We start from the raw sequence: 25907 nt of genomic DNA on the forward strand, positions 1-25907 counted from the left end.
AGGCTGGCATGCCCCAGCTGGTTCTCTGCCACTCAGCCTAGCATCACAGTCAAGTTCGAGCTTTGGAGTCCAATTTGCCTGGGGTCAGACCCAGGCATTGCTGTTTACTGGCTATGTAACCTTACTAACAGTCCCAGCCTCAGTTTTCTCATCCATAAAATGGAGGTAATAATAAATCTTCATGGGCTGTTAGGAGGCTTAAAGGATAATGAGCATAAAGCACTTTATATAAATATTCCACGAGTTCTAGTCAGCAGTATTCCCCCACTGAGCTCGTTTGCTGTGGTCTGGCCAAGGCTCACTTCACATCCAGCCCCTTCATCAACCAGATCCAGGCTCCTCTGCTGGGCTTGTGTGTGGAGGTGGACGTGCTGCTGCAGAATTTGAGGACGGTGACCCAGGGTTCCCTCTGGGTAGACCTCTCACAAAAGGACCGAAGCCTGGCCTCAGCTAATGTCATTCTTCATCTTGTGGACCAACACCCCACAAGTTAATGACTGGATAGCTCATTCCACACTCCACAGACATAACAAAACCCATTGGTGTCTGGGACAGACTACTTTTCTAGATCATTCCTTCTTAAATTCCAGTCCATAATATAGGGATCCTCAAAATTTTCCAGAAAGGCCCAGCTTTGCAGCTATTTGCAGGCTATTCAATCTCTTGCAACTGCTCAGCTCTGCATGGTGGCACGACAGCAGCCAGATAGGGTATATAAATGAAAGGCTACATTACTTGAAAAATAAAAGTTTGTTTAAGAACTTCTCTGGTGCTCCAGTGGTTAAGACTCCATGTTTTCAAAGCAAGGGATGTGGGTTTGATCCCTGGTCAGGGAACAAGGGTCCCACATGCTTCAGGGCACTGGCCAAAAAATTTCTTTAAAAGTTTACTACAATAGGTGGCAGACCCAATTTGGCCCATGGCCCATAGTTTGCTAACTATGGTAGGAGGAGTGCCCTTAACCACAGGTGACAAGTAAAGCATGACGAGAGGCTCCTAGCCATACAGGGTTCCACATACAAGCACATGGGTACACACACATGCACACACAGACCACATGGAACCAAAGAGCCGCACTGGCCCAATGACTGACACGCAGTTCACACTTGGTATGACATATATGTTTATTTCTGTATTTATCTGATGGATGGCAAGTTGAGTGGAGATGGAAATAGGTACCACTGCAGGCAAGCAGGGACTATGGCCACATAGATGGAAGATTATTAAAAAAAATTCTTGCCACATGGTTTTGGGACATGGTCCCATACTTTTATTTGAACAGCAGAGATGGGGGAGCCTGGTGGGCTGCCATCTATGGGGTCGCACAGAGTCGGACACGACTGAAGCGACTTAGCAGCAGCAGCAGCAGAGCTAATATTTTTGGAACTACGATGCATCACATAGAAGGAGGGAGTCACTCCAGAAACACCTGATTCTGGCAGAGCTGGGAAGAGGGCCAGGTTCCCCCACCTTCTCCAGCTGAGCAACCGTCACCATCCCAGACCACTCTGGACAGCGGAGATACTAAGCACAATACAGACAGACGCTTGGGCATTTTATCTCAAAGGAAGCATTTTGTTCTCAGAGGTGTTTCCCTGGGCTTCGCTGCCTTTCACTCCTAGGAATAGAAAATCAAAGGGGCATTGCATACATGCATGTGGAGACTTCTCATTCGCATGTTTGATAAAGTCAGTAAACCCCAGAAAGCGAGATCCTTTTGTCTTAGGAGATGCAGCTGGAGACAGCGAAGGTTGGATGACTCTTCCTGGGCATCCAGCAACACCTCCCACAGCTTGTCCAGTAAAGGCTGGGAGGCGACGCTGGTGGGGCCAGGCTGCTGAGACTCCCTAGAGGCCCCTACATGCCCATCACCAGTGGCAGTGGGGTACCCAAGGCCCACAGGGTGGAGAGCACCCTGTGCAGCCCCTCACTTCTCCCCTAAAGCAGCAGAATCTTTGATGACCTCAGCATCTTCGGGCTTGAGGGATCCTGTGAAGTGCCTCAGGTGAACTTCTTCAGGCTGGGCAGGGTGCCTTTCTCGAGTACTTGCATCTCGTAAGAGGGGAACCAGGGCAAAGTTCTTCCAGTTCCTCCCTGCAACTGAACAATGATGAAACACTATTACTGCCTTCATTGTTGTTTAGTCGCTTTGGTTGTATCTGACTCTTTATGACCCCATAAACTGTAGCCCGCATGGAATCTTCTGTCCATGGGATTTCCCAGGCAAAAATACTGGAGTGGGTTGCCATTTCCTTCTCCAGGGGATCTTCCTGACCCAGGGATGGAACCTGCATCTCCTGCATTGCAGGCGGCTTCCTTACCACTGAGCCACCAGGGAAGCCTAATACTGCCTTGGAGGCAGCAAAATGATACCAAGGAGTTGTTTAGCATTACCACCCTCTAGATAAAGTGGGGTGTAGGCACCTCAGTGCTTCCAGGACACAGGGATGGGGGCTGTTTCCTCTTCCCTCAGCTGCTCCAGGAGCCTCATCTGCTCAGGCAGCTCCTAAATTCCCCTCCTCGACTCCACGCTGACTTGCTTGTGGCCCCAGGAGAGTCCAGGGGTTGCTACTCTCAGCCTCTGTTTCTTCCCTGCCCACGTGGGAGTGAAAGAGGCACTGGGGCTACCCCGGGAGCAGCTCCACACCAGATCAGCTGCAGGGGATGAACACCAGCCGGAGAATCAGGATCTGGGGCCCAGACCCCACCAGTGAACAGTGGATTGGGAACAACGCCAAGGGAACCATAACAACATTGGGCCCTGACGTGGGCTCTCATGTGTGGCCTGAAATCCCAGGAAGGCCCTGAGGAAGACCCCACTGTCACCCTCATGGGATCTCCAGCCGCCCGCCCCCCTCCCCCATGGTGACCCTCAGAGAAGTGACAGCCCAGGGGGACAGCTATACAAGCTTTCCTCCCACTTGCCAGAGCCCCGGTCAGCCAAGCCCTCTGGCTGGCCCTCTCAGGTCTGATCTCTCTAGAAAGCCAGCCTAAATCATACCTTCTGCCCTCAGGCCACAGTTCATTCCCCTCCGCTGGTGTCCTGTCCTGGCCACGTCTCAAAGGCATCAGGAACATGGGAAGCTGGGCCCAGCTGAATTCTCCAGGTCCTGGGTTTCCCCTGGGCCCACAGGCTGACCCTGGCCTGCTTCCCAAGCCCCATCTGATACTAAGTAGATGGCTGATGGAGGTTTTAGAGAAGGCATAGAAGCAGGGGGGCTCCATGGGGAGACAGGCCAAGTGCTCACTGAGACACCGTCTCCTTTCTGCCTGCCTGGCTGGCTGGTTGGGGAAACCCAACCTCAGAGACTGCTTGACCCAGCTCCAGTTCCCGGGCCCTCAAAGAAGGCGTGGGGCTCCCAGCACCCACTTCCCTCAGTCTTAATGCCGAGACCCCCTCACATGCTCTCCCTGGCTCAGCCGCTGACCACTATCTCCCCTGCCCTTTCTCTGATGCATTCCCTCACCCCTTCCCAATCACATGGGCTAAGTGGGTGGGGAGAGTTCCTCATTATTAAATGATCTCACTACTCATTACTGGAGTTTCCACTGTTACAAAGTTGATTAGGAAAGCAAAATCTTCAGGAAATGCTTCCTAATTAATCATATGTGTGAAACCAGGGAACCTCTAACCATCTCCAAGCCGCACCCCAAGTAACATGAGTTGTGTGTGTATCCCTGCCACTGGGTCAATGGCTTTATTAATAGTACAGTGAATGAGCAATGCTGTAAACAGCCAACAATGTCATGCAAACACAACTAACTGCAAAGTGAAACAGCAAATCTTGTCAAAGGTGCGTAGTTTCATGAAATCAATGAGCAATGTCAGAAAACTGTTCATGTCACATGCAAAGCCATCTCCGAATGGCTCTGCGGTGAAGCTGGACCAGTTAACAACTGAAAAAGAGCATCAATAAGTACTCTGACACAGGGAATGCTTCTAATGAAACTCGGGATGAGCAGGGGGAAGTATAGTGGCCTGAAGGAGGCCCTTGGGAAAACCGAAGAAGCCCTTGAGTAGTTTTCCAAAAGTAAGCCTCTTAATAAAATAGACTTCCACTTTTGGCTCTGATAGCCAGCCATCCTGCTGTAAACAACCATAAAACAGGACAAAATACATGCAGCAAATGTCTTCAGGCATAAGAGCACAGCCTGAGAAGCTGCAATTGCTGAGAGAAGTGAAATTCACCAGGTGAGCCCTGTGATTGCCCTAAAGTACTCTTTAGGGACTAGTTCTCAGACTGTAGTGCCATGAGTTGGAGTCTCAGCAGAGTGTGGAAGTGCCTCTGAGCTAAGGAAGAAGAGAGCAGAGTTTGAACAGGCAAAGCAGCTAGAATCCCTGGGACAGGGTGCAGGAGAAGAAGAAGGGAGCTGTGGGGGTAGAGGTCCAGAAGTCTTTGGGATGGGGTTCCCCACAAGTCCTTGGCTCAGAGTTAGTATACTTGCACAATCTTATCAGAGAGTAGCTGTTGTGGGGTTGAAAGTGGGACAGAAACATCAGAATCTGAGCAGTACTGAGCGATATTGGAGATCCAGTCCAACCAAGGGACAGACCTCCTTATACCCTTTTTCTACTCTGAGGATCAAGCTAAAATACCAGAAATGCCCTACTTACTCTATACACACTAGAATAAGGTCTACTCAAGACCTGCTCTAACTTCCCTGGAGGTCTAGTGGTTAAGACTCCATGCTTCCAATGCAGGGGGCACTGGTTTGATCCCTGATCAGGGAACTAAGATCCTACCTGCCCAGAAGCTCAGCCAAGAACCAAAAAAAAAAAAAAAAAAAGCAGAGAGAGAGAGAAAGAGAGACCCACCTTAAAAAACCTAAAGTCAAGAGCTGACAAGATCCACAGAGGAAAGAGTCTGGATTTTGAGTCCCACAAGTTTGATGGGATTGGTAAACACCTTGACATTTCCACAGATCTACCATAATTAAATGTTAAAGCTAAGCATACACAAGTTCAAGGTGATTCATCAGTAACTGAACCGCCAGCTAGAATGAAAATTCAATCAAAAGTCTCTATAGCATATTATTACAATGCCCAGTATACAATTAAAAGTTACTAGACATACAAGAAACAGGGAAATGTGACTCACAGTCAAGAAAAAAAGTCAGTAGAAACTAACCCCAAGATGGCCCAAATGTTGGATTTAGCAGATTTAATAGGTGGAGAATCAAAACCTTATAAATCTTATAAATACATTCAAAGAACGAAATGAAAGCAATCTTTTTTTTTTTTTTTTTTTTTTTGGCCACACCACGCAACATTTGGGATCCTAGTTCTTAACCAGGGATCAAGCCCGTGTCTCTTGCATTGGAAGAATGGAGTTTTAACCACTGGACCACCTAGGAAGTCCCAGGAAAGCAATCTTAATGAAGGAACAGCTAAGGAATCTCAGGAGAGAAATGGAAACTATTTTTTAAAAGAACCAAATAGAAATTCCAGAACCAAATAGTCCATTCACTGAATGGGCTTAATAGCAGTTTGGTGATGACTGAGGGAAGGGTCAATGAACTCGGAGACAGGTCAGTAAAAATTATCAAATTTGAAGGAAAATGAACAAAGCCTCAGAAGCCCACAGGACAATGTCAAACGGCTCAACGTGCCTGTAAAACAAGAACATGGGGAAAATAAAGCGAAGTGTATATAGTCTCCACAATTTGATGAAACATATTGATCCAAGAATCTCAACAAACCACAAGCAAGATAAAAGCAAAGAAAAGCATACCTATGCACATTTTGGTTGAAATGGTGAAAACCAAAGATGAAGAGAATATTTTGAAGGCAGTTGAGGGCGTGAGGGGAGACACACCGCAGACAGGAGAACAGCAGTGCAAATTACGGGTGATTTTTCATCAGAAACAACAGAGGCCAGAAGACAGCAGAGAATCATAGTTTAAGTACTGAAATTAAAACCAACAACAAAAGGGGACTTCCCTGGAGGTGCAGGTGTTAAGACTCTGGGCTTCCGCTGCAGGGGGTATGGGTTCAATCCCTTGTTGAGGAACTAAGATCCCATACACCCTGTGGCACAGCCAAAACATAATTTTAAAAAAGTTAAATTAAGATATACAATTAAAAAGCAACAAAAACCTATTAACCTAGAATTCTGTATCTGGGAAAATATCCTTCAAACATGAAGAGGGAATTAACATTTTCAGGTAAACAAAAGCTGATGTAAAACTAATCTATAGAGATAGAAATTAGATAGTTACCCGGGATGAGGAGGGTGGAATTGACCACAAAGGGGCATGAGGGCCTTTCCGGGCTGATGGAAACAGTCTATATCTTGAATGAGGCGGTGGTTGCCTGAGGGTGTGATGGTGGTTGAATTGCCACTTCCTGTCCAATTCTTTTCCACCCCATGGACTGCTAGCCCACCAGGCTCCTCTGTCCATGGGATTTCCCAGGCAAGAATACTGGAGTGGGTTGCCATTTCTTTCTCCAGGGAATTGTCAAAACTTATCAAAGTGTATGCATAAAATATGTGCATTTTATTGGATGCAAATTGCATCTCAATAAAGGATATTTTTTAAAAGTTTGTAAAATAGAAAAAAAAAAAGTGAGCTTCTCTGTGAAGCAATAGCAAATCTAAGACCTGCAGTATCATGCTATCAGGCTAGTTTGCCTGAAAAATCATGCCTTTCCCCAGTGAACCAAAACAAGGGAAAAAACCTACCAACATTTGATTCATTCTTTGCTCATTTAAGAATTAGCAACAATAAAAACAAAATTAGTGACACCAGCAAATGGCAAAGTAGACAGCTCCAAACATGCATGCTGCCACAAAAACATTTTTTTAAAGGCAGAAACTTTAGAAGCAACATAGTCAGAACTCTGGGAAATAGCCCAAGGTTTTCAGAAACCAAGAACATGCTGACTCAAGAAAAAGGCAACTTAAAAATGGTAGGGAGTGGGTAGGAAGGAGGCTCAAGAAGGAGAGAATATATGTATACTTATGGCTGATTGGTGGTGGTGTACGGCACAAACCAACACCACGTTGGAAAGCAATTATCCTCCAATTAAAATTTAAAAATTAATTTTTAAAAAAGAAAGGATATAGAAAAAATGGTAGGGAGCTAAAATTAGAAAACTCTCTAAAAGAAAAAAACAAACCAGAGGCAATAATCTTCCTGACATTGGACTGGATTTGACAGTGATTTCTTGGACACGACACCAAAAGAACAAGTAACCAAAGGAAATAATAGATAAATTGGTATGTATACTGATAGCTGATTCACATCGTTGTACGGCAGAAACTAATACAATATTGTAAAGCAATTATCCTCCAGTTAATTAATTTTAAAATATAGATAAACTGGACTTCATCAAAATAAAAGCTTTTGTACATCAAAGGGCAATTCACAGCATAGAAAAGATATTTGAAAATTATATATCTGATAAATAATTACATTTGGCAGATACAAAGAACTCTTATAACTCAACAATTAAAAAAAATTGAACTGAACTGAACTGAAGCACATGAAAAGATGTTCAAAATCATTAGTCATTATGGAAATGCAAATCAGTGGGATACTACTGCATATATGTTAGGATGGCTATAATCCAAACAAAAACAGGAAATCACAAGTTGTAGGTGAGGATGTGGAACCCTGGTACATTGCTGGTGGGAAGGTAAAATGACTCAACCGCTTTGGAAAAGTTTGGCAGTTTCTCAAAAAAGTTAAACATAAAATTAACATATATGCCGCAATTCCACTACCATCCCAAAGACTGGGAAGCAGAGTATCAAAAAGAACCTTGTACATTAGCGTTCACAGCGTTATTCACACCAGTCAAAAAGATGGAAGCAATTCTAATGTCAGTGAACAGATGAATGGGTAAATAAAATACAGTAGATACATACAGTGGAGCACTACTGAGTCAGACACAAAAGGACAAGCGTTGTGTAATTCCTCCTACAAGAAGTACTCAGAATAGGAAAATTCCTAGAGACAGAAAGTAGGTTAGAGGTTACCAGGAACTGGGAGGAGGGGGAAATGGGATTAATTGTTGAATGGTACAGAATGCCTGTTTGGAATCTTGAAAACGTTTTGGAAATAGGTAAGGGTGATGCTTACCCAACATCGTGGATATAATTAATACCACCAAACCATACGGTTTGAAAAAAAAATAGTTAAAATGGCAAATTTCATGTTATATATATTTTACCACAATTAAAAAAAAAAAGAATTAGTGCAGGGTTGTAATTATAAAATGTGTTCAATATAAAAGACTAGGTGTGCCTCACTTTCAGGTGAGTATCTTCCCCTGGACCTTTCACTTCCTATATACTCTTAAAATGTTTACCGTTAACGGTTTGAAGGGCTGGTTCCTGGTAGTGGTTTTCCGCGGGGCTCCTCTGCTCCCACTCTTCCCTCCTCTGCCTGCCTGCATGTGAGGCAGGTGAGAGTCCCTGTTTGTGTCCGCAAGCCTCGCGTTGCGGAGTGCAGACGCTAGGTGTAAAGACTGGGAGGGAGGAGACAGGGCAGCCCACCGGAGGCTGAATGTGGGCTGACAGCCTCCCCTGGGGCACAGATGACCAGGAACCCTGGCAGAGCCAGCAGGTACGGGGCCGTGGAGCTGTGGGCTGAGTGGGCATGCGTGAGCCCCTGTGACTGAGTGTGCAGGTGGCTGACCCCCGAAGCTGCTCCAGGGGGTGGGGGACCCCAAGGCTTCACCTGCCCCCCTTCCGCTCGCACCTCACCTCGGCTTGACCGCAGGGAGAAGCTCAGGGTGCGCTTGATGCCCTCGCAGTTGCCCGGGTCTTCGTTGATGATGCCCACGTTGGTGTTCCAGGTGGTCCAGTTCACCTCGTCCACCCTGCGAGGAGATGGGGCAGCAGGGAGCTGGCGGTCCACAGCCCCGCAGTCCCAGCACCCCCGTAGACCAGGACGGGGTGACACAGCTGGTAAGAGGAGGGCCCGGGGGGGCCTGCCTTTGGTGTTTGTTTTTGCCAAGTGCATCCTTGCTACGTCGTCTCAGTCACGCCCAACTCTTCTTGACCCCATGGACTGTAGCCCACCAGGCTACACTGCTGGGGGCCTCCCAGGTGGCGCTAGTGATAAATAATCCACCTGCCAATGAAGGAGAGAGGACCCACCAGGCTCCTCCCTCCATGGGGATTCTCCAGGCAAGAATACTGGAGCGGGTTGCCCCACACTCCTCCGGGAGATCGTCCTGACCCGGGGGTCAAACCCACGTCTCTGGTGTTTCCTGCCTTTGCAGGTAGGTTCTTTACCACTAGCGCCACCTGGGAAGCCTGCCACACCAAGCAGCTTGCTGCTGCTGCTGCTGCTGCTGCTGCTGCTAAGTCGTTTCAGTGTCCGGCTCTGTGCGACCCCATAGACGGCAGCCCACCTGGCTCCCCCGTCCCTGGGTTTCTCCAGGCAAGAATACTGGAGAGGGTTGCCATTTCCTTCTCCAATGCATGAAAGTGAAAAGTGAAACTGAAGTCACTCAGTCGTGTCCGACTCTTGGCGACCCCATGGACTGCAGCCCACCAGGCCCCTCCGTCCATTGGATTTTCCAGGCAAGGGTACTGGAGTGGGGTGCCATTGCCTTCTCCGACCAAGCAGCTTATGGGATCTTTATTTCCTGACTAGGGATCAAATCTGAGCCTGCAGCAGTGAGAACACAGAGTCCCAACCACCTGAACTCTCAGGGAATTCCAGGGAGGAGGGGACCTGCCTTTTGGACACCACCTCTGAAGATGCGCCCTCTGACTATACCTTGGGGCCAAGGGACTTTAAAGACTGGATTCCTAGTTCTGACTCTGATGGCTAGGTGACCCCTTCTGGACACCTTGTTTTCCAGTATTTCACGTCTGGGTCCCACAGTCTGAGATCTAGGCTGGGTCCCCTGTACCCACAGCCAACCCCAGGGGAGCCCCTGTACCTATAGCTGGCCTTGGGATAGTCCCCTATGCTCATGACTGGTCCCAAGAGACCCTAAGAAAGGCTTCTGTTCCCACAGGTGACTCTAGGTGGTTCCCCAGGTTCATACTAAGCCCCAGCATGGGCCCCTGTACCTACAGCTGGTTCTGGGTGGGTCCCCATGCCCACAGGTGAGCCCTAAGGCCAATCTCTGTCCTCACAGCTAGCTCTGGGTGGGTCCCCATATCCGTGGCTGAGCCCCCGAGCTCCCCGAGCTTTGACCCTGCCTCGGAAATTACCTGAAACACCACCTGTAGTCGTCCTTGCCATCAGGTGTGTACCCCACCTGCAGCAGCTTGCCTGAGCGAAAGGCCTTCCTCATACACTTGAGGAAGCTCTTCTCCGTGTCTAGGATGGTGATGGCTCTCTGCAGGAAGGACACACAAAAGGCAGAGGCAGAGGGCTCATCCAGGGGCCACCCCAGCTGCCAGTGCCTCCTGCCAAGTGTCTTCAGGGGCTCTCCTGTCCCTGTACCTCCAGGACGGACGTCCAGTACCCTTTGCACCAGGCTTGGTCTTCACAGCCCGGCAGGTGCACACCCCTGGATGGAGCTCAGACCTGCACAGGCACAGCCAGCCCCAGACCCTTCCCCGAGGAGCTCAAGAAGGGGCAACATAATGCAGCAGATAAGAGCAGAGCCTCGAGGGTGAGACTTCCTGGGGCTGAGTCCTGGCTGGGCTACTTACTGGTTGCCTTGGAGACAGATAACTAACTTCTCTGCCTCATTGTTGTTGTTTAGTCACTAAATCATGTCTGACCCTTTTTGCGACCCCCATGGACTGTAGCCCGCCAGGTTCCTCTGTCCATGGGATTCTCCAGGCAAGAATGCTGGAGTGAGCTGCCATTTCCTTCTCCAGGAGCTCTTCCCGACCCAGGGATCGAACCCACATCTCCTCCATCTCCTGCACTGGCAGACGGATTCTTTACCACTGCACCACCTAGGAAACCAGTGCCTTCATCCAAAATCGGGGATACTGAGAGTGCCCTCTTGGTAGCAGTGTTATAGGATTAAAGACAGCATGTAAGTGAGACACTTAGAACAGTACCTGGTGTAGAGCCAGCGCTACTTAGTAAGAATGATGCTTTTATTATTAGTTGGGAAGGCAGAGGTGGACTAGGAAGCTCAAAAATGCACTTGTCAGGGGACGTCCTTAGTGGTCCAGTGGCTAAGACTCTTCTCTCTCAATGCAGGTGGTCCAGGTTCAATCCCTGGTCAGGGAACTATATCCCACATGCCGCAACTAACAGCCTGCATGCCGTGTGCAGCAACTAAGAGCCGGCGCAGTCAAACAAACAAAAAAATACAGCTCTCACGGCCCATCCCATCTTAGCTGCTCCCAGAGTGTGGCTTCTGGTGCCCAATCAAGACGGAGATCCTCTGCGACAGGCACCCCATGGGGCTGAACCCTGTGTCTCCTCCTCCCAGGGACTGCCCAGCCCACAGTAGACGCGGAGTGACCCTGGGCAAGCACCCCTGCAGGGGGAGCCAGAGGGGAGACATCTGAGGGGGAGGCTGCTGCCTGAGCCCCCGGTCTGGCTGGGCTGTCTGCGCCCTCCCCAGAGAGTGCCCCGTGCACCCAGCTGTGTTGCGCAGCAGCCGGAGCAGCTGACCCCTGGTGCTGCCGCTCACCTGCAGCTTCCAGATGTTCTTGCTTTCCTGCGCAATCTTGTTCACCGTCTCGCCCATGAGGGCGATCAGCATGTTGAGCAGGAGGATGTACGTGAGAATCACGTAGGCCAGCAACAGGATGACAAAGACAGCCTTGAAGTCGTAGTTCTCGGTGAATTCCAGGTCCCCCATGCCGATGGTGAACTTGAACAGCTCCAGACACGTGGAGTACAGGCTGTTGTAGCTGTCGGCCGACCGGCAGCCATGCCCTCGCCACCTGTGTGACGATGGCTCACCTGACGCAGAGTCATTCTTTTCATCCTCAATCAGTGTCACCACCGCTGGAGGACACAGGGAACACGTGGCCGATGGAAGCCTAAGACCCCAGGGTCCCCAACCCGCACACCCACTGGCCCAGGATGGGTCCACAGCAGGAACTCTGGCTTGGCCATGTGGCATTTTTGTGTGAATTTAAAGGGAAAAAAAAAAAATGTACTCCCTTCTTCAGAACTATCAGTTTGTCATAATCTGCTCATTGCAACTAGAGAGAGCCTGTGCGCAGCAATGAAGGCCCAGCCAAAAATAAATGAATTGATTTAAAAAACCACAAAGTTAGCATCACTAGAAAGGGACAGACAGACATCATGGGATACCTGATATAAGCAAAACACATTCCTTCCTTGATATTTTGACCAAAAATGCACACCTGAATTTAACTGTAAAGGAACATCAGCTAGACCCAAACCAAGAGACACTTAAAAAACTGCCCTTTACTCAATAAAAATGTGAAGGTCACAAAAGAGAAGGAAAGAGTGAGGAAACTGCTCCAGACTGAAGGAGACTAAACAGGCTTGACAAGTGACTGTAATGTGTTATCTGGGATTTTCCTTTCTACAAAAGACATTATTAGGACAATTGGTGAAATTTGAAGAAGGCTGGAAGATTAGCTAATAGTCCAGTATTGATGTTAATTTCCTGATTTGGATCATTATGCTGTGTTTGTGTAAGAAAATGTTCTTGTTTTCAGGAAATACACACTGAAGTATTTAGTGGTAAAGGACTGATCATATCTGCAATTCTGTTTTTTTTTTTTTTATAAGTATGGTGTAGTGTGTATCTGCCTGCAACGCAGGAGACCCCAGTTTGATTCCTACGTTGGGAAGATCCCCTGGAGAAGGGATAGGCTACCCAGTTCATTATTTTTGGGCTTTTCTGGTGGCTCAGATGGTAAAGAATCTGCCTGCAATGCAGGACACCTGGGTTCGATCCCTGGGTTGGGAAGGTTATCTGGAAGAGGGCATAGCAACCAACTCCGGTATTCTTGCCTGAAGAATCCCCATGAACCGAGGAGCCTGGTGGGCTACAGTCCATGGGGTCGCAAAGAGTCGGACACGACTGAGCAACTAAGCACTTGTGTGTGGTGTGTGTATGTGTATGTAGTGGAAGAGAAAGTGATTTTTTAAATGTGGTAAAACAACTAGGGGACTCTGGGCAAAGAGTGTAGACATCTTGTGCCTAGGGTGGGGAGGGAGGTTCAGGAGGGCAGGGACACATGTATGTCTATGGCCAATTCATACTGATATATGGCAAAACCCACCACAATACTGTAAAGTAATTCTCCTCCAATTAAAATAAATCAATTGTAAAAAATTTTTTGAGTCAAGATGCAACTATACCACAGGCAAGCAGCATTTTATACCTCCAAAATGACCTAAAATCTTTTATGAATCAATCTCCAGGTTCTCCTACTATTATTATCTCAGGGTACTCCTTGTCCGTCTGCTCTGTCTCCTGCAGACACACACCCCGGCGGGCCTCTCCCCACGCAACCCTGCAGAGTCCTCAGGCAGCCGAGGTCAGCGGGAGCCCAGGCCTCCCAGCAGCCCTGACCACACCCCATTACCTGTGGAAAACCCGAACAGGAACACGAGGTAAACAAACATGAAGCGACACAGGTCTCTGAGGATCATCTGCAGGAGAGAGTGGGCCTGTGAGACCCTCCTCCAGGCCCGGGAGGGGCCAAGGCAGGTACCAGGGCTGTGTCAGCCCGGGGCTCTTTCTTGAGCCCAGGTGAAATCAGAGGACAGACAGCTAGGTTTGGTTTGGTGGTTTTCAGCTCAGGAGTCATGAGGGACTTAACTTCTGGTGGGAGAGGGAGCCTGGCAGGTGTGGGGGGGGGGTCATGTTTCAAGGGCGCCCCCAACCCTGGGTCAAGGCCAGATTGCCTGATTGTTGGGGAATTCTCTGGGAAAGTGGGTCTTAAAGCAGGACCTTCCCAGACAACACAGAGAGGATGGATGGAGTTTGCGGAGCTGAGTTGCACGCCCCCAGGAGGTAGTCAGGCTCTGAGGAGGAGCCCCGGGGCACCGGCACCCACCTTCTCGATCATGACGGCGTAGATGCCCATCTGCTGGAAGCCGCGGGTGTAGTAGAGCATGTTGGTCCAGCCCATGGCCAGGGAGAACACCATGGAGGCCACGTACTCCTTGCAGCGGCAGAAGTACAGCACCACGGTCGCCAGCATGAACAGCGACTGCATGAAGCTGAGGAGGAGGGACAGCAGGCCCTGCCCACAGGCACCCGCACAGACAGGACCCCAGGTGCCTGGCGCGCATGCACGGTAAGTCCCTTCAGTCGTGTTCAGCTCTTTGAGAACACGTTCAGCTCTGTAGCCCACCAGGCTCTTCTGTCCATGGGGATTCTCCAGGCAAAAATACTGGAGTGGGTTGCCACGCCCTCCTCCAGGGGATCTTCCCGATCCAGGGGTCAAACCCACGGCTCTTACATCTCCTGCACTGGCAGGTGGGTTCTTTACCACTAGCGCCACCTGGGAAGCCCCAAGATGCCAGGACCTCCCCTCAAAGGCCACAGGGGGAGGTGGGAGAGGGGATGGCCATCCTACCTCCATGAGTGTCAGTGGGAGCGATATTGTCCCAAAGAGGCAAAAATCAGGCCCGGGTGCTGGCGGGGGGATAGGAGGAAGGTACGTGTGCAAAATCCTATTCTCTTTACACACAATGCACAGATATAAAGACAGTACCTCCCTGGTGGTCCAGTAGTTAAGCATCCACCTGCCAATGCAGGCTCAGGGGTTCGATCGCTGGTCAGGGAACTAGGTCCCAGATGCCACGGGGCAACTAAGCACATGTGCTGCAGCTGCTGAAGCCCACGCGCCCAGAGCCTGTGCTCTGCCACAAGGGAAACCACTGGGATGAGAAGCCCGGCACCCCAACTAGAGAGTCGCCCCTGCTCGCTGCAACTAGAGAAAGCCTGAATGCAGCAGGACCCAGCACAGCCAAAAGCAAATGAATAAATTTTTTAAATGAGTAAATATAGTACATAGACAGATATACAGCATATCTGTGGTAAGAGATTTCATGGGAGGAGCAATTAGGAAAAAAAAGAAAAGGAATCTAAAAGCAACAATGAAAACAGGCTGGAAAACAGGGCTTTAGCTCCAACAACCTCCCTACGCAGTTCCTGGGAACAATAGCCTCACAGACGGCAGAGAGTCTAGGAGGCCTAGGCTCGTGAGGAGAACAGGCTGTGCGCTCCCGAAAAACCACAGGTAGAGTCTGCTGGTCACATCCTCAAACTCAGGAGCAGAGTCAGGGAAGATGTCCTTTCTGCTCCTCAGGCTGGCGGGGGCTGCCCATCAGAGGCCTGGACAGGCTTAGAGGACATGTGGGCAATCCCATGACAGGGTCTGCTCAGCGGTCCCTTCCCAGATGGATGGATAAAAGGATGGAAAAAAGGAACAAGGGTACATCTAACTCTGACTATAGACCACGGGAGCTTGGGGAACAGGTTGGTCATTCCCTAGTACCTGGAACATACCTGGTGCAGAGTGGACCCTCAGTATTCACTCACCCAGCAAAGGTTTACTGGGTGCCTTCCATCATTCATTCAACATGTTTGTGAAGCCCTACTAGGTTCCAGGCCCAGTGTAGGTGAGAGAATGAGTGAGAATGAGCTGACTGCTGTCATCCTGGGTCTCATGGTCAAAAGATGCTATCTGCTGCAGAGGCATAAGAGTCAGTATCACTTACAAAAGCATCTCACTATAGCTGTCCACAAACAAGGTCTTCAGTGACGGTCGCCTTTGCAGGAAATACTGAATCTGCAGGTAAACAGAGAATAAGATCTCAGGAAAGGTTAAACACTGAGCAACTAGACTGTTTTCTAAACAGCACCACGATGTACCACAGAAGTGCAGCAAAGCAAAGATAATGAAGACAGTGGGACAGCCTGGGTCAGACTAATGGGGTAATATCGTATGACTCGGTCAGGTGAATTTTCTAAAATAGAGTGAAATTACAACTGTATCTAGAAGTTAAGCCACCAAAATAGTATCAATCGCTATGCTTGAATGATGGGATTGGGCGATTTTTTCCCCCCTCCTTTCTAATTTGTGCTTTTTCTAACTAAGTTTGAATTAAAGTAAAAGTTCTTTAACCAGCCTCCACTGAACTAACTCATTGGATAAACCGGTGCTCTTCACTCTCTGAAAACATTTTGCCCGATGCCCATGGTGAATGCTCCTCTCCAGGATGCTCACACGCTCCGTGCCCTCCCAGTGGTTAATCCTGTTTGCCAAGAATGCCTTTTTGCCCACTGCACTTGCTACTACAGTTTCATACTTTACGATAATATAAACCATGAGTGTGAAAATAAAGACATTTGTTTCTATGAAGACAGCGTCCAATGATTAGGAAAGACTCCTTAAAGATGAGTTACTGAAAAACAGTGTGGCTTAGATCAAAAAGATTAAGGGGAAAAACTCATAATTATCTCAAATTCTGCATTCAGAATCCTTTGTGCATGAAACAGAGGTCCCACGTATATTAGAAGAATGGCCTAGGAATATGCATGTTTGGGGATTTTAGTTAAAATGATTTCAGGGACTTCCCTGGTGGTCCAGTGGTTAGAACTTTATGCTTCTACTGCAAGGGGCACAGGTTTGATCCCTGGTCAGGGAACTAAGATCCCACAAGCCACGTGGCATGGCCAAAAAAAAGAGGAGGGGGCATCTTTTAAAAATAAACAAATAATAAAATGGTTCCAGTATATACATATTTCATTCTTCTGAGCTTTTACTGAACTGTTTCAATTAATTAAACAGCTACCAGTCACGATCCTGTCTCTTAAGAGACTTGCACTCTACCTCTGTAATTAAAATATTATGTTCACTGGACAGCCCTGACTGCCTGTCTTCAAGTGTGACTGACCTGGGTCTGCAAGGGGACACACGGGGCAAACCAGTACCCTCTCCCCAGCTGTGAATGCCTGAGGGTTCTCATCTTAACCTATGCATCTCTAAGGTTCTCAAGCAGGGCTGTTACATGGCTGATGAATTAAAAAGTGAGTGAGCCACTGCTATATTTAAAATGGATAACAAAAAAAAAAAAAAACAAAATAAAATAAAATGGATAACCAATAGCAACTTACTGTATAACACAGGGAACTCTTCTCAATGTTATGCGGCAGTCTGGATGGGAGGGAAGTTTGGGGAAGAATGGATACAGGTATATGTATGGCTGAATCTCTTCACTGTTCACCTGAAACTCTCATGTTGTTAATCAGATATACCCCAATACAATATAAAAAGGTTTTTAAAACAATGGTGAGCACTGAATGAGTCTCTTGGCTTTTTGTTTAGGTGATAATGGAAACTCACAGCATGGGAAGGAATGCTTACCCCTCGGGAAAAAAAGTAGATACCACCTGCCACAGAAATAATCTCTCCAGTGACTCGGAAATAGTCCCCTACAGTGTGTTTCAGCTTAAAGGGAGGCTGCAAAGGACAAAGAGATTAATGATTCCACTCACTCATTCATTCAACAAACATTTACCAGGTGCAAAGCCTTGTGATTAAGACCCAGCCCCTTCTGGAGAGGCTTAGCCTTCATCAGGAGTAGACCCAAACAAAGACAACGTATTACTATGGGGGCACCTGTGAGGAGATGGGACCTGATTCCCAAGGGGCAAGAGGAGAGCCTCCAGGGGGTAAGAGGAGCATCCCTGATGTACTGTGCTGGCTCTCGCATGATGCCCTAGTCCAGAGCTCTGCTTGGCTGGGAGGACAGTGGTGGCATAGGTGGAAACACCCTTACAGACACAATGCCATGTGCTCCCTGCTGTTCCCGCAGCCTATGGTGAACCCCCGATCTCCCAGAACTGTCAAGGTTTCCCTCCGATGATGAAAAGAATGCGGTCACACAGTTTTCTAGAGTGGGTTTCCTTTCAGCCTACCATCCGTATTTCATAAGCACTGCTTCACTGCTGCTGCTGCTGCTAAGTCGCTTCAGTCATGTCCAACTCTCACTAGCTCATTTCATTAGCACATTTCTCTTTTCTCTTAAAGTCAGCCCTGGCAGCCCAGTGATTAAGACCCTGTGCTTCCACTATAGGGAACGAAGGTCCAATCCCTGATTGGGGAACTAAGATCTCATATGCATTCAGTGAGGCCAAAAATATAAATAAATAAAGGAAACTCATTAGATGGCCTTAATAGATGTATAGAAATCAGATTCCACCTAACTAGGAAGTTGAGTTTTTCAGCCAAATTTATAAGCAAGGCACTCTGGAAATAAAGGCAGCAAGTTAAGTGCTGGGATATTGAATGAAGGACTCAGTTAAGAAACTTGAGGTAGCCTATGACTTCTGATAGCAGGGAAAGTCTGATCTTAGGTTGAGCTGATGCATGGTCCAGGGCCTTGCTTAGAAGCAGTGCTCAAAGTCTGTGTCCAGGGAATGAATCGTGTGTGAATGAGTGAACAAAAGCAGGCAGGAGAGAGAGTTGGCAATGTGCTCAGGGCTTGCACCACCCACGACCCTGAAGACACCCAGCCCAGTGGAGAGCCGCTTCCAGCCCCCTAATCCCTGCATCCTTTCCAACCTAGTTCACCCTCTCTACAATCAGGTACCTCAGCGACCATAGGCTCAGCCTCTCAGAACCAGGAGGCCGAAGAAGGGGCTGAGAACAAGAAGCAGGTGCGGGACAACCAGGAGAAGGATGACTGAGCGCAGGAACGTAAGATCTCCAGGCGGCCCTTCCATGTCTCCTGGGCCCCGCCTGGTCCGGGGTCTTGGGGTCTTCTAGGAACGCCCGTCCCCTCCCCGCTTCCCCCTTGAGGCCCAAGCCTCAGGCGCACCCGGCCTCCCGCAGGTCTGTAGTAGGCGACCGTGGTGAAGATGATCATATACAAGCAGTAGACGAAGAAGTTGAAGTAGAAGATACGCTTGACGAATCTGTCCCACTTATCCTGCAGGAGGCGGTTCAGCGGCTCCACCAAGAGCATGTCATGGCGATTCTAAGGGAAGCAAAGAGAGGTAAGGCCCACTCCTCCCAGTAAGATCCACCTTGCAGGCCCCCTTCAGCCCCAGGGACTCCTCATACCCACTTTCTGAATGACCACGCCCTTGGCCTGAGCAGCAGCAGGGGGTCACAGGTCTGGACCAGCAGGCTCCTTGAATGGCCCACCCTCTAGTTGTGTAACCCCTGTTGTGCAGTGTAATTGGACTAGTGACTCTAAGATGGACCCAAATGATGCAAATGAATTTTGTAAGAGGCTAGGAGACTAGGAGAAAATAAAACATCCGAAATATGTGCAGTAGAGAAAGGACCAATTCATTTTAGAACAAGAGCCTCTACGTACTAAAAGGATGAGGCAAATAGTCCAGTAGAAAAGACGGCAAAGGATAATGAATGTTGCTATTCTACCAAAGAAATACAAATGGTTGAAAACATATGAAAAAATTCTCAACCTCACAGCAATCAAGAAAACAAGAATTAAGACATCAGTGAAATAGCTGTTTGGGCTCCATGGACTTAAACTAGTTTTGGGAAAAAAAAGAAAGGTAATACCCAGGTTGGCAAAGACTTGGGTAGATGTGTACCTACTGATGGTAGGCAAGTGCTTTCATGCAATCTTGAGGACATAAGTTCTGATTTAGCAATTCCAATTCCAGGTGTCCTTCATAGAAAAATTCTCAAGCCCGTGCCAAACAACCTGCAGCATGTAGTACGAGAAAACTGGAAATAACTCAAAAGTCCTCCTGTGGATATTTACCCCCATCCCTATCGACTGCAGCGACTTCGCAGCAGCAGCAGCAGCTATCGCGGAATACTTACTGCTACTTTGCTCTTTAGTCGCTAAGTTGTACCCAACTTTTTGTGACCCCACCAGACTCAGTCTATGGATTTCTCAGACAAGAATACTGGAGTGGGTTGCCATTTCCTTCTCCAAGGGATCTTCCCAACCCAGGGATCGAACCCACGTCTCCTGCATTGGCAGGCAGATTCTTCACCACTGAGCCATCTGGGAAGCCCGTATTTGCAGTCATTTTTTAAAAAATAAAGTAGACCCATATGTGCTGATATAAAACTATCTGTAAGACATGCCACTAAGCGAAAAAACAAAAAATGGTTTTCTGTACTATATGGAGTTTGATCCCATTTATATAAACAAAATGAAGCTATATGTTTTCATGTGGTATAAATGGAGGATTCTTGTCTATCTACTTTTGAAATGTTAAAGTTTTATTGTAATGTTATCATGTATTGAGTGTATGATACAGGAAAACATTCAGTGGGAATAAATGGGGAGGTGAGGCGGCAGGGTCCAAGCCCCAGGTAGCAGGTGATGGGAGGACAGGCAGAGTTAGACTATGGGCTGGAGAGGGGCCTGGGGCTGCAGTGAGGCTGGAAGCCCTCCCTGCAGTGAGACCGGAAGCTGGGTCCCGGCCCCGGTCCACTCACAGGGGTCTCGCTGCTACTGTAGGCGATCACCTCTAGCACCGAGTTCTTCTCACAGGTGTCGATACAGGACAGGTCGTAGAGTGAGGAGTGCACAGGCCCATAAGCCCACTCGGTGAACTTCCTGGACAGGTGCCTGCACTCAGGCTCCTGGATCTCCCTCTGGAGAATGTAAGCCAAGACCTGCCCCAGGGACACAAGAACCTGTTAGAGGCTAGCCTGAGGCCCTGTACAGGCCACTAGCTCTGTTCCAAGAGTAATTCTGCTTCCGAGTCCATTGAAGCCCAGGACGGTCCCCACCCACATTCAGCGATCTCTTAACTGCCTTCTAGATCAAGCTGCCCAATGCCTCAGACCTATCACCTGATCACACCTGGCCCCCTAGTTCTCAGTGAAGGACTGCAGTGGTCCCCTCTAGAAAACCTCAAGCCAAAAGGAAATAAAGAAAATTCAAGAAATACAACCAAAGTTATAAAGCCAGGCTTCTCGTCCTAAGAGACTCAGTATGAGCAGGGACCAGCTCCCAGAATCCCCTGGTACTGAGAAACTCCCACCCTACCCCCAATTCCCAGCTGCCCAGCCCCATCTTCAGCCTTCCATGGCCTGACATCATCCACAGACTAAAAGTCCTGTCTTGCATGAAAAATTACCAACAGCTTCTCTTTCCATTTCACTCTCGGCTCAACCCACCCTCACCCCCTGGCTTGTTGGTGACGCTCAGAGTTGAAAATCAGAAACAGCCACATGTGGGCAGCCTGGACAGGAGGGGAGTTTGGGGGATGACGCATACATGTATACGCACAGCCGAGTCTCTTCACTGTTCACCTGGCACTATCACTGTTTATTAATTGGCTATGCATGCTCGTGTGCTCGGTTGCTTCAGTCATGTCCGACTCTTCTCCACCCCATGGACTATAGCTCGCCAGGTTCCCCTGTCCATGGGATTCTCCAGGCAGGAATACTGGAGTGGGTTGCCGTGCCCTCCTCCAAGGGATCTTCCCAACTCAGGGATCGAACTCCTGTCTCTTGTTTCCTGCATTGGCAGACAGGTTCTTTACTGCTAGCACCACCTGGGAAGCCTAGTTGGCCATACTCCAATACAAAATAAAAAATTTTTAAAAAAAAATAGTATAGGAAAAAGAACTGGCCATATGTGTGCTGCTGGCTTCTGCTCAGCACCTCACAATTCCTTTGGCTTACTTTAACGTCCCCACCCTTCTGACCCCCTACAGGCTGATGTGGCAGCTTCTTCTGATGCCAGAAGTTCAGAAAGGCAGGCAGACCCCCTCCCACAGCATCCTCATCTCAGGCATGACTCCCCCTCCCTACCCCAATCTTCCCACTCCGGGCGGCCAGAGCCAGCGGCGTCAGCCCCTTCTTGTTGGTGAGCTCCTCCAGCTTCAGCGTAGGGTGGATTTTGGCCCCCAGGATCAGAATCTCATTGTACATGCTTGTCACGAACTTGGTGTTGTCAGCCGTGTTGTCGGCCACCTCGACCAGCGCGTGCAGAACCGTGTTGCCCACTGAGTCCCTGGCGCTGATGTCAGCTGGCTGCCAGGAGTTCTGCAGCAGGAACTTCACGATGCCCAGCTGGTTGGTGCACGCAGCCAGGGAGAGGGGCAGCTCACCTGCAGCCAACCACAGGCACACGGTGGGCCTCCCTAGAAAGAGACTGGCTTGGCCCTTGCACCACCCAGCCTCCACTCCCTCTGTCTCCACCTCAAACTTCCCAGATGCTAAGTGTCTACCACATGGTCTCCCTACCAAAATAGAAGCCAGGTCGCCCTTTGGTTTTCTTAAAGAAGTCCCCATTGGCCGCAGCCTGGACATCAGCCCCGTTCTCCACCAGCAGGGTCACCAGCGCCATGTTCCGCCTCTCAATGGCTATGTGCAGCGCCGTCTGGCCTGTGGAAGATGCATGCTCTTGGCTTGGGACTGGTAGTCCTGAGGGGGTGACTGGCCAGGTGCTGAGGGAGGGCCTGGACAGAACGTGTGGGATGATTCCCCCAACAGAGCAAGCCAGGATCCCCTAAAGATGCCCAAGGAGTCCCTGAACAGGAGTAGAGCCTCCTGGGAACTGGGAACACCAGACTGGGAGCTAAAGGACTCAAAATTGCCAAAGATCAAGGAGCAGCAAGCCAGAGGTGGGAGAGGAAGGGAACCCCCAGGACCAGGAGATCCTGATTCAGTGGCTGGGAAAGGAAGTAAGGGGCTCAGAGGCTTGTCGGGCTGTGAGGGTGCCCCGTCGCTCCAGGAGAGCATGTGGGCAGAGCCGTACTGGCCCCAGCCACCTCACCTTTGTAGTAGCTGTCTGTGTAGCTGGCGTTGACGAGCTCCTTCAGGCTGTCCGTCTGCCGGGCTATCTCCAGGAGCAGGGGGATGGTGTCATTCTGCCCGTTGTGCAGGTTGAGCATGGCTTTCAGCAGACAGGTCTTCCCTGTCTCTGGGTCTGCAAGACAAAGCTGGGGTCAGAGCAGGCACTGCAGAGAGGCACCTCCCGGGAACCCAACAGCCTCGGGGCTACCTTTGAACTCGCTGTCCATGAGATGCTTCTTGCTCTTCTGTAGGAAGAGCAGCAGGCTCTCCAGCTCCTCACAGTTATTCTGAGCAACTGCTTCAAAGATCCTCCTGCGATCGTAGAGCTTGAGGTTCTCAGGGGCAGCAGAGTCCTGGGACAGCTGCCTGTGGACCAGAGAATACCTTTGTCTCATATTCTGGTCTCCCCTTGGCCTTGAGACCTTCAGAGCTGGTCAGGGAGAACAACTAAATCCCGAGGCAAAATGAAAGGGGGTAACTGTAAAAAGAAAGCCACTCCTCAGACCAAGTTGTAACAGGGAACAGTGGGGCACATGTACCCCCATTCTGTCTGTAGGCATCAGCTAGAATATCTCTGCAGCCACTACTTCCTGCAACACCCAGGCACTCACTTCTCTGCCCGCTTGGAGGCTGGGGTAGCCTGGAGGAGATTGGGGACAGGGGTTCAGCTAAGTGGAAGAGCATCCTCATAGAGCCCCAGGAGTCAGCCAGACCAGGGGAGTCCCTGTCCTGCCTTGGAGGTGGTGGGAGGTTTCTGAACGCTCACTGAAGCAGTCTTGTACTCTGTTTAAAAGCATCTTGCCCTTAAGCTTTCCAACTTGAAGTCTACATGATTGAGGCTGGTGCACCTTCAAAGCCTGGACCCAGAGATCAGCCAGCAGCTAGGATCAGCATATATGCCAGCACGTGTGGCCACATGTCCTATAGCTTCTGTGAGTACAGATGCTGGACCAGGTGACCTCTGGAGGCCCCCTCAGCTCCCCAGCTCTATGACCTTCTGCCCATAAACTCAAGTATCACATGGAGTCACCATGGCTGGGGTCTCAGCCAGCTGGGCCAGTCAGGCTCCCGGTGGAAACGGAGGCGGGGGCTTCACATGCAGCTTACCTGACACATGTGGGGCCATCCCCAGGCCTCTGGATGATGACTACAGGGCTGATGGTGATGGCTGGGCAGGATGCCAGCTGGCCTTCCTCATAAGAGCAGTCCATGAGGGATGTGTCCTCCGAATCACCCCTGCCAAAGAGCCGGCTGCGGCTCTTGGCTGTGGGGAAGCTGTGGGGCTTGGTTGGAGCTGGCCTGTAGTTAGGGTCTCCATCTAGGGGGTCTGGGCAGGAGTCCTCTTGAGGCAGGTCCTGAGATTCCCGTGATTCTGAGCTCCCCCATTTCTTCATCCGTCCCAGATTCTCCATGGCCCAGGAGGCAGCCTGTGGGCAGCCACCAAGATCAGGCTTATTTCCAGCTGGAGGACTGCATGACCCTGGCCCCCACTGCACTTATTGCAAAGGCCCCTGTGAAGCAGGAACCCCCAGAAGTCCAACAGCTGCTGCTCCCAGCCTTCCAGAAAGAAAGCTTTCAGGGTGTAGTAACTCCCACCCTAGAGACCCCAGTGGGGAGCAAACCTAGCAGACCCCTGTCCATCAGCCTCCAGAGATGGAAGAGCCCCCAACTTGGATCCACCAGGATAGATGGATCACTCACCTTCTCTGGGCCTCAGTTGCCTCATCTGTAGAATGGGGGTGCTAACCACTGCCCTGACTCCCCCAAGTTCAGAATAGGGGAAACCAGAAAGAGAGTTTATTGCTGGCTATGCATTTGGGAAGGAACTGAGCGGTGAAGATGGTTCAGCCCCAAAGAGCCAAGCAGTCTGCATTCCCAGGAGCAAGGTGGCTGGCGGAGACCAACACTCACACTCCACAATGTCCACACTGCATGGTCCCCCGGGTGCCACGTGCCCCTGCCACCAGTCATGCCCTTGCCTGCCTTTGCTCTTTGACCTGGCTGCTGCAACTGTTGAGTTTGTAGGGAGGTTTTTGCACTTTTTGTTATTTTGTAAAATTAGTATATTCAAAGGATCCCAGGGCTGAACTATGGACAGAGGTTTGTGACATTGTACAGGAGGCAGTGATCAAGACCATCCCCAAGAAAAAGAAAATGCAAAAAGGCAAAATGGTTGTCTGAGGAGTCCTTACACATAGCTAAGAAAAGAAGAGAAGATAAAGGCAGAGGAGAAAAGGAAAGATATACCCATCTGAATTCAGAGTTTCAAAGAATAGCAAGGAGAGATAAGAAAGCCTTCCTCAGTGATCAATACAAAGAAATAGAGGAAAACAATAGAAGGGGAAAGACTAGAGATCTCTTCAAGAAAATTAGAGATACCAAGGGAATATTTCATGTAAAGATGGACACAATAAAGGGCAGAAATGGTATGGACCTAACAGAAGCAGAAGATATTAAGAAGAAGTGGCAAGAATACACAGAAGAACTATACCAAAAAGATCTTCAAGACCCAGATAACCATGATGGTGTGATCACTCACCTAGAGCCAGACATTCTAGAATGTAAAGTCAAGTGGGCCTTAGGAAGCATCACTATGAACAAAGCTAGTGGAGCTGATGGAATTCCAGCTGAGCTATTTCAAATCCTAAAAGATGATGTTGTTAAAGTGTTGCACTCAATATGCCAGCAAATTTGGAAAACTCAGCAGTGACCACAGGACTAGAAACAGTCAGTTTTCACTCCAATCCTAAAGAAGGTTAATGCCAAAGAATTTTCAAACTGCCCCACAATTGCACTCATCTCACATACTAGCAAAGTAATGCTCAAAATTCTCCAAGTTAGACTTCAACAGTACATGAACCAAGAAATTCCAGATGTTAAAACTGAATTTAGAAAAGGCAGAGGAACCAGAGATCAAATTGCCAACATCTGTTGGATCATAGAAAAAGCAAGAGAGTTCTAGAAAAACATCTACTTCTGCTTTATTGATTATGCCAAAGCCTTTGACTGTATAGATCACAACAAACTTGAAAATTCTTAAAGAGATGGCAATGCCAGATTACCTTACCTGCCTCCTGAGAAATCTGCATGCAGGTCAAGAAGCAACAGTTAAAACTGGACATGGAACAACAAACTGGTTCCAAACTGGGAAAGGAGTACGTCAAGGCTATATATTGTCACACTGCTTATTTAACTTATATGCAGAGTACATCATGTGAAATGCCAGGCTGGAAGAAGCACAAGGTGGAATCAAGATTGCCAGGAGAAATATCAATAACCTCATAT

At 49.0% G+C, this 25907-nt stretch overlaps 1 protein-coding gene across 2 annotated transcripts; it reads right to left on the reverse strand.

Annotated features, from left to right (window-relative positions):
- Positions 1-1106: 1106 nt before the first annotated feature.
- Positions 1107-24043, reverse strand: TRPV1 (transient receptor potential cation channel subfamily V member 1). 2 transcript variants are annotated; one of them, XM_027975474.3, is made up of 15 exons: positions 23730-24043; positions 22831-22988; positions 22603-22755; positions 22071-22211; positions 21636-21934; positions 20310-20489; positions 18703-18861; positions 17247-17342; positions 15598-15668; positions 13926-14091; positions 13452-13518; positions 11570-11889; positions 10179-10306; positions 8712-8827; positions 1107-2100 (listed from the first exon to the last, which is right to left on the reverse strand). In XM_027975474.3, the coding sequence occupies exons 1-15, from the start codon at positions 24032-24034 to the stop codon at positions 1928-1930; spliced, it is 2532 nt and encodes an 843-aa protein (XP_027831275.2). In that variant the 5' UTR covers positions 24035-24043; the 3' UTR covers positions 1107-1927. The 2 variants fall into 2 exon arrangements, 1 of the variants encoding a protein (XP_027831275.2); XR_006061143.1 differs by lacking the exons at positions 8712-8827; positions 10179-10306; positions 11570-11889; ... (9 more) ...; positions 22831-22988; positions 23730-24043 and adding an exon at positions 3002-3445 and having other exon boundaries at positions 1989-2100.
- Between the last annotated feature and the right edge of the window lie 1864 nt (positions 24044-25907).

The sequence above is a fragment of the Ovis aries genome, chromosome 11 (genome assembly GCF_016772045.2).
Source record: "Ovis aries strain OAR_USU_Benz2616 breed Rambouillet chromosome 11, ARS-UI_Ramb_v3.0, whole genome shotgun sequence".
NCBI classification, from domain to species: Eukaryota; Metazoa; Chordata; class Mammalia; order Artiodactyla; family Bovidae; genus Ovis; species Ovis aries.

Coding starts and splice junctions, on each gene's coding strand:
- TRPV1 (XM_027975474.3), bottom strand. CDS start 24,034: ATGGAGAATCTGGGACGGATGAAGAAATGGGGGAGCTCAGAATCACGG. Junction 13,519..13,925: donor ACGCCGTCATGATCGAGAAG/GTGGGTGCCGGT, acceptor TCTCTCCTGCAG/ATGATCCTCAGAGACCTGTG. Junction 8,828..10,178: donor GACTACAGGTGGTGTTTCAG/GTAATTTCCGAG, acceptor ATCTCCTCGCAG/GGTGGACGAGGTGAACTGGA.